At 39.0% G+C, this 8,437-nt stretch overlaps 1 protein-coding gene across 3 annotated transcripts in view; it reads left to right on the top strand.

Moving 5' to 3' along the window:
* The window catches only part of LOC122561287 (kinesin-like protein KIF27), a 142,148-nt gene extending 133,711 nt beyond the window's left edge, over nucleotides 1-8,437 (top strand). For all 3 annotated transcript variants that reach the window (XM_043712962.1, XM_043712952.1, XM_043712943.1), the window contains one exon: nucleotides 5,163-8,437. In XM_043712962.1, coding sequence (XP_043568897.1) covers nucleotides 5,163-5,623 — 461 coding nt within the window. In that variant the 3' untranslated portion in view covers nucleotides 5,624-8,437. The remainder of the gene's footprint in view (nucleotides 1-5,162) is intronic.

Here is an 8,437-nt window from a genome sequence, read left to right as displayed (position 1 = left end):
CTATAACCTGGTGTTGTGTGATTTTTAACAAATGACTGAGGTGTCAGTGGGAGAGCGCTTTGCGGCAAGTGATCATAATTCTATTAGTTTTATAATAGTTATGAAAAAGGATAGAATTAATCAAAAAGTTTAAGTTCTAAATTGGGGTAAGGGCAAATTTGACGGTAATAGGAACTTTCAAAAGTTGAGTGGGGGAGGCTATTTGCAGGTAAAGAGATGGTTGGGAAATCTTTAGAAATGAGATAATGTGAGTTCAGAGACAGTATGTTCCTGTTAGTGTGAAAGGCAAGACTGGTAGAATTAGAATCCCTACTGTGTAGAAACAGGCCCTTCGGCCCAACAAATCCACCCAAAAAGCAACACCCAGACCCATTCTCCTTACCTAGTTACCCCTGACTTAATAACCTGCGCTATGGGCAATTCACCTAACCTGCACATCTTTGGATTGTTGGAGGAAACCAGAGCACCCAGAAGAAACCCACACAGACAAGGGGAGAATGTGTAAACTGCACACAGTCGCCCAAGGCTAGAATTGAACCTGGGTCCCTGGCACTGTGAGGCAGTCGTGCTAACCACTGAGCCACCATGGTAGGTGTAGGGAATGCTTGTTGACTAGACATATTGAGGCTCTCGTCAAGAAAAAGAAGCATATGTCAGGTATAGACAGCTGGGATCAAGTGAATTCCGAGAAGAGTGTAAGGGCAGTCAGAGTGTACTCAGCAGGGAAATCAGGAAGGCAAAAAGGGGTCATGAGATAGTTTTGGCAAATAGGGTTAAGGAGAATTCAAAGAGATTCAACAAATATATTAAGGTCAAAAGAGTAACTAGGGAGAGATTAGGGCCCCTTAAAGATCAACATGGTGGTCTATGTGTGGAACCACAAGAGATGGGTGAGATACTAAGTGAATATTTCATTTTAGTACTTACGAAGGATATGTTTGCTAGGGTACATGGAGAAATAAATTGTGATGTCTTGAAAAGACTTCATGTTCCGAAAGAAGCAGTGCTAGAGGTCTTAAAAAGCACGAAGGTAGATAAATTCCCAGGACCTAATTAGGTATTTCCAAGAACTTTGTGGAAAGCTAGGGAAGAGATTGTTGGGCCCCTTGCTGACATATTTGTATCATCAGCAGCCACTGGTGAAGTGCCAGAAGACCAGAGGTTGGTTAAGGTGGTGCCTTTAGTTAAGAAAGGCTGTAAGGAAAAGCCAGGCAACTATAGACTGGTGGTTCTTACATCAGTGTGGGTAGGTTGTTGAAGGGGATTCTGAGGAACAGGATTTACATGCATTTGGAAAGGCAAGGACTGATTAGAGATAGTCAACATGGTTCTGTGCTTGTGAAATAATGTCTCACTAACTTGTTTGAGTTTTTTGAAGAGGTGACAAAGAAGATTGATATAGATGGAGCAGTAGACTTTGTCTATATGGACTTCACCAAAGTGTTTGATAAGGTTCCACATAGTAGACTTGTTATTAAGGTTAAATCACATGGATATAAAATTGGCTTGAAGAAAGAAGACAGTGTTTATAAGATACTGAGGGGCATGGGTAGAGTGAGTAGCCAATGTCTTTTCCCAAGGATGTGAGTCTCCAAAACTAGAGGTCATAGGCTTAAGGTGAGAAGAGAATGAGTTAAGAAGGACCTGAGGGGAAACGTTTTCACACAGAGGGTGGTTCTTGTATGGAACAAGCTGCCAGAGGTGGTGATAGAAGGTTGCGTTTTGGATTAGAGGCCTGTGACCAGTTATGTGCCACAAGGATCGGGTGCTGGGTCCACTGTTTTTTGTCATTTACATAAATGATTTGGATGTGAATACAGGAGGTATGGTTAGTAAGTTTGCAGCTGACAACAAAATCTGTGGTGTAATGGACAGCATGGAAGGTTACCTCAGAGAATAATGGGACCTGGATCAAATGGGCTGAGGAGTTGCAGATGGAGTTTAATTTAGATAAATGTGAGATGTTGCATTTTGGTAAGGAAAACCAGGGCAGGACTTGTACAATTAATGGTAGGGTCCAGGGAGTGTTGCCGAACACAGAGACTTAGGGGTACAGGTGCATAGTTCCTTCAATGTGGAGTTGCAGGTAGACAGGGTGGTGAAGAAGGCATTGGCATGCTTACCTTTATTGGTGAGTGCATTGAGTATAGGAGTTGTAATGTCATATTGCAGCTGTACAGGATGTTAGTGAGGCCACTTTTAGAAAACTGCATATAATTCTGATCGCCCTTCTATGGGAAAGATGTTGTTAAACTTAAAGGCGTTCAGAAAAAAATTACAAGGATGTAACTGGGATTGGAGGTTTGAGTTATAGGGAGAGGCTGAATAGGCTGGGGCTTTGTTTGCTGGAGCGTTGGAAGTTGAGGGGTAACTTTAGAAAGATTTATAAGATAATGATGGGCATGGGTAAGGTGAGTAGCCAATGTCTTTTCCCTAGGATGTGGGTCTCCAAAACTAGAGGTCATAGGCTTAAGATGAGAGGGGAAAGATTTAAGAAGGACCTGAGGGGAAACTTTTTCACACAGAGGGTGGTTCTTATATGGAACAAGCTGCCAGAGGAAGTGGAGGAGGCAGGTAAAATTACAACACTTAAAAGACATCTGGATGGGTATGTGAATAGGAAGAGTTTAGAAGGATATGGATCAAATGCTGGCAAATGGGACTAGGTCAGACTGGGATGTCTGGTCGGCATGGACAAATTGAATGGAAGGGTCTGTTTCTGTGGTGTATGACTCTATAAAAAACAGTCCTGGGTAAGTAACATTCATACCACATAAGTGTCAGGCAATGATGATTCCAATAAGTGGGAATGTAACCTTTACAGCTTGACATTTAATGAAACTATCATCACTGACTTCCTCCACTATCTGGATTACTATTAACCAGAAATTGAACAGGACCAGTGATACTGAGACCATAACAGCAGGTCAGAGTTCAGGATTCTGAGGCAAATATCTCACGTCTGTCTTCCCAATTTTGGTCCACCATCTACAAGGCACATGTTAGATGTGTGATAGAGTGTTCTCCACTTGTCTGAAAGGGTGCTACTTCAACAACACTTAAGAAGCTTGACTCCATCTACAGCAAAGTATCCTGCATGATTGGCACCGCACACACAACCTTAAACATTCATTCCTGCACCACTGATTTACAGTGGCAACAGCATGTGGCATCTACAAGATGCACAGCAGTAACTTACAATAGCTTCAACAACAGCACCTTCCAAAACCCAAATCTCTATCACCAAGCAGGAACAGGGCAGGGGAACACTTCAACATGCAAGTACTCCTCTGAGCCACACACCATCCTAACTTGGAACTATATCACATTCCGTCAGTATTGCAGGGTCAAAATCTTGGAACTCCATTCCTAGTAGCTCTGTATCATAAAGAACAAAGAAAATTTACAGCCCAGGAACAGGCCCTTCGGCCCTCCAAGCCTGAGCTTGGAGGGCCAAAGGAATCTAGCAGTTCAAGAAGGCAGCTCTCCATCACTCCATCACTTTCTCCAAGGCAATTTATGATGGGCATAAATGCTGGCCTTGTCAACAACACCTACATCTCATAAACAATAAATAAGGTTCAGTTAAAGGAAATGTCACCGTTCTATGACACCTCTTTGATGAAATATAACCATCAGGTACTTACTCTGGCTCATGTGCAAGCAAAAGAAATGATCTCTGAAGAACCTAGGTCAATAAAACATCCAGAAAGATTCCCTGCTCCTACTCTTTCTGCAAACAGTTTTCCCTCTTTGCTGCCTCTGCTTCATTGCCCTGTAATGTTGCAACTACGACTCCCATAACTAGGAGTAAGTGTTGTGTTTCAAAGTCCTTAAATCTACATCATTTCATTTTGAACAAACTTCAATCATCTCATCCAACAAGACAGTATTCAGCTAACACTTAATGATATGGTCCTGGGGAGTGTTGCTGAACAAAGAGACCTGAGAGTGCAGGTTCATAGTTCCTTGAAATTGGAGTTGCAGGTAGATAGGACAGTGAAGAAGGCATTTGGTATGCTTTCCTTAATTGGTCAGTGCATTGAGTATAGGAGATGGGAGGTCATGTTGTGGCTGTACAGGACTTTGGTTTGGCCACTTTTGGAATATTGCATGCAATTCTGGTCTCTCTCCTATTGGAAGGATGTTGTGAAACTTAAAACGGTTCAGAAAAGATTAATAAAGATATTGCCAGAGTTGGAGGATTTGAGCTATAGAGAGAGACAGAATAGGTTGGGGCTGTTTTCCCTGGTACATTGAAGGCTGATGATTTATAAATTCATGAGGGGCATAAATAAGGTAAATAGACAAGGTCTTTTGCCTGGGGTGGCGTATTCCGGAACCAGAGGTTTAGGGTCAGAGGGGAAAAATTTAAAAGGGACTGAAGGGGCAACATTTTCACGCAGAGGCGGTGAGTGTATGGGATGAGCTACCAGAGGAAGTGGTGGATGCTGGTATCATTACAACATTTAACAGGCTCTGGATGGGTGTATGAATAGAAAGAGTTTAGAAGGATAAGGGCCAAGTGCTGGCAAATGGAACTAGATTAGGTTAGGATAACTAGTCAACATGGACAAGTTGGACTGAAGGGTCTATTTCCATGCTGGACATCTCTGCCTCTCTGAGTCAAATATCTCTAGGATATTGATGTTGAGTGATTCAGCTATTATAATGCTGTTGAATGACAAGGTCGAGTGGTTAGACTCTCTTGTTGGAGATTGTTATTGCCTGGCACGAATATTTTGTCCAAAGTAGTAACCCAAACCTGAATATTATTTCATTTGTCCTCACTTCCATCCATTACTTTTTAGTCCTCTGTTATTTCTGTCTTGGCAAAGCTAATGGATTCTGGGTTAATTGGTTGAGGCTTACTGAGTAGTTTTGGCATTACCCATTATTTTCCTCATCCTTTGACATCTTCTCTTGCATCTAAAATTCCTCTGCTTCCTGGACAGTGCTCTTATATTGCCAAGCTCTTCACCTGGAACTGAGAATTAATAACACAGATAAAATGACCAGTTAATTTGAGTGCTATTAAGACATTATTCAGACAAATATAGCACCCATTCTTTTAAACATGACTTGCACCAGAAACATACAATTTGTCTCAATGTTTTTACTCTGTTTCAAGAAAAATTAATATTTAATGAATTTAATTGCAGATAATGGAACTGGTAATACAGTATTAAGCCCAGGAGGAGGAGAAGTTCATATAATGGAACAAAAATGGGCTTCAAGAGCATCCAAAAGTACTGGAGAAGGAAACATCAGTTCTCCAGCCATATCTAGAACACACAAAAATCAGAAATTATGGGAAGAAACTTCTGAAATGGTACATGTCTCCACAAAAATGATACCTGAGCAAGAGTATTCATTCAGTTCAGAAATGACAGATGAAGTACAGTCATCAAATGCCCTCACTTCAACTTTCAAGCCATCTCAGATAGTTGAGAAGACATCACAGCCTCATGTCATTACTCCTGTAAGATTATCCCGCAAAGAGCTGCGACAGATTACGGCAACACAAGTATCCATGAGACGTTCTAGTTACAGTCACAGTGTAAATTCCATCCCTACAGATTCTATTGAAATAACCAGGAAATCTATGGACTTCAATAAGTAGCATAAAGTTTGCTTGTTATGAATCTTGAAATGTTCTTATACTGGAACCATACAAGCTAATTCCTGATTGAGCTAGGGAAATCTGACTTAAAGATGTGGGTTTGCAATAGAAAGTGGTATTTTTCCAAGTGGATTCTGCTGAAAAAGACGCAAATTCCTACAGTACATTCCTCCAGTTAACTGAACAGAAATGATCAGTTCTCCAAAATGTAAAGACAAAAGGGAAAAACAAGCTAGATTTGTAGTTTTGCTTCTAACATTTTCAGATTGAATTATCAGAAAACTGCAGTATTTTTTATATATATATATATATGAATTATCTATTAGAATGCACAAACAATCAAATTGATATTATCTGGAGAGAAATTCAGAAAACACAGTTGGCGTAAAACAATGGCATATGAATGGTTACTTCCAAAACTAAACTTGACCATTAAAAGACCACTTATTTGTATCTTAATAACAATGTCTGACCCTCACCTCAACACCTCATCTCATCTGCTACTGACACCTGTGTCTTTTGTTACCTCCAGACTTGAGTATTCCAGTGCACTCTTGATCAGCCTCATATTCTACCATGCATAAAGTTGAGGTCATCCAAAATGCAGAAGCCCACATCGTAACTTGTGCCACAGCCTGGCCACTGATCATCCCAGTGTTTGCTGATTTGTATTAGTTAAGCAATGTCTTGGTTTCTGGTGTTGATTTTCAAATTTCCCCCGGTGCACTTCCTTTTTCTGAAACACCCTCCAGCCTATAACTCTTCGTAATATCTGCACTCCTGCAAGTTTGGACCTTTGAGCATCCCAATTTCAAATCCTTCATCTTTGATGAGTGTACCTTCCACTCCCAGTGCCTTCATTTCTGGAATTCCCTCACTAAGCCTATTCTCCTGTCTTCCCTGCTTAAAACTACTGTCTGGCTAGGATTTGTTGGAATCAATGTCAAATTTGTTTTATAATCCTGCTGTGAAAGGCATGGAGTCATTTTAGTCAATTAAAGATGCTAACTAAGTTGTTGTTTATGTGGGGAAATTGAAATAATATAATTTGTATAATAAAAGCACACCAATGTAGCTTTTCATAATTTGAAGAAAAACAGAATCTGAAACAGCTCGATTCACTTTAAAAGTGCAGCACTTCATTTGCACAACCAGCTTAGATTATGTTTAAATATGTGTGAATAATGAGTAGATTAGTGGATGGGTTATTGCATTTCACAAGTTCTGTTTGACGGTCACTCAGCATCATTTCTCATTGTCTTGTGTTTTAAAAATGCCAACGTTGAACTGAATATCCCAAGCAGCCTACTACTCAGAATTATGTCATCTCCGCCAGGTTCAATCTAAGAACCTTTACATGCATTAATAAATTAACATGGCTTAATTGATATAATATTTGCCTTCACTTTAGAGATTTTAAAAAATCTACACTGCTTGAGATCTATCCCAGTAGCATAGATTATCCATCCATTCTTGAAACTTGCCAATTTTAATTTTATGAAATGGTCTGTACAATGACTGTGCAAACAGAATGCCAATTTGTTGATGAACAAAACAAACCTCTCACAGATTGTGCACTCACATTTCATTCCAGAACTGCACAGTATCAGTATTGCAATCTTTTAAATGAAACATTAAAATGAAACCACAGATGATTGTTCAAATAAATGTTTTAAAGGTCCCATGGCACCATTGGAAAATGAGACCATGGATGCTTCTGATGTATTGGCTATTATTCCTCCCTGTACGATCATCACGAAGAATGACCTGACTTGGTCATTTATGTTGTTGATGTTTTGTGGAAATTAGTTTTTACATTTGTCTCCCCATTACATGTCAAAAACAATTTATTTGTTTAACTAATTCATTTTCCTTTAACTAGTTCTTTGCCCCCATTTTCATTGTTGAACAAACTTGTATTGTAGCCATTGTAAGGTATTTTGAAGGAAGGTAGCAGTGTATTTTAATTAGATTCCAACTTGTAAGTTTAGATTGGTAGTTTTGCTCAATTGTTGATAATGGAAAAAAATGATACTTTGGTACACCAGTGGTGTTGATTTGAGGTTATGGCTGAGGCATTTCATTACGACTGAGCAGAAAGAGTTTTGCTCACCATTAACCTGACTATTGTTATATCTGGCCCCAGGAGTGTTTGATGACAGCACTAATCAACTCCCTCGAATCAACATTTCCCATCTCGAGTACAGAACTTATGCTACTTACCGTTGAATTTTTCCACCTAATTCTAATGAGAATTGTAAATTAAGTACAGATTTCACTTGGGGCAAAACACTTGTGTCATCAAGTATTCCTGATCAGATGATAATACTATTATTTTCCAGATGTGCAGTTCATTTTGTGTTGGCATTCCAAATGTATTCCATTTTTGTTCCGATGGTGTCATGGTCCAAATGTTATTCAGTATTCTACACATTGTGTTCTTTTTTGTACTTTAATGAGGATTTTTTGTAGTATTTGAGTTTAATGGATTTTTTGTAGAAGCATTTTATATGATTGCACTTGTTAATTTTATTTAAAGAAAATTTTATATTTATGTAAAAAAAATTCTCTTGCTGAATTAAATCAATATTTACAGTAAATGCAGTCAGTACCAGGATCCTTTAAAAATATTAGCAACTATTACAGTTAAAAATGATTTTAAATAAAAGGCAATAATACAAACAATAATAGTTAATTATAAAGATTTGATTTTCAAATGTGAATTGATGATGAAATTCTTTCAAACATTTTCAGAATTTGGGCCAATTTGTGCTGAGTTGTTACTGGCCAAATAAATTCCAAATCAAATCCAAA

This window comes from Chiloscyllium plagiosum, chromosome 2 (genome assembly GCF_004010195.1).
Source record: "Chiloscyllium plagiosum isolate BGI_BamShark_2017 chromosome 2, ASM401019v2, whole genome shotgun sequence".
NCBI classification, from domain to species: Eukaryota; Metazoa; Chordata; class Chondrichthyes; order Orectolobiformes; family Hemiscylliidae; genus Chiloscyllium; species Chiloscyllium plagiosum.
The sequence above is the reverse complement of the archived record's forward strand: the minus strand, read 5'-3'. Positions and strand labels throughout refer to the sequence as shown.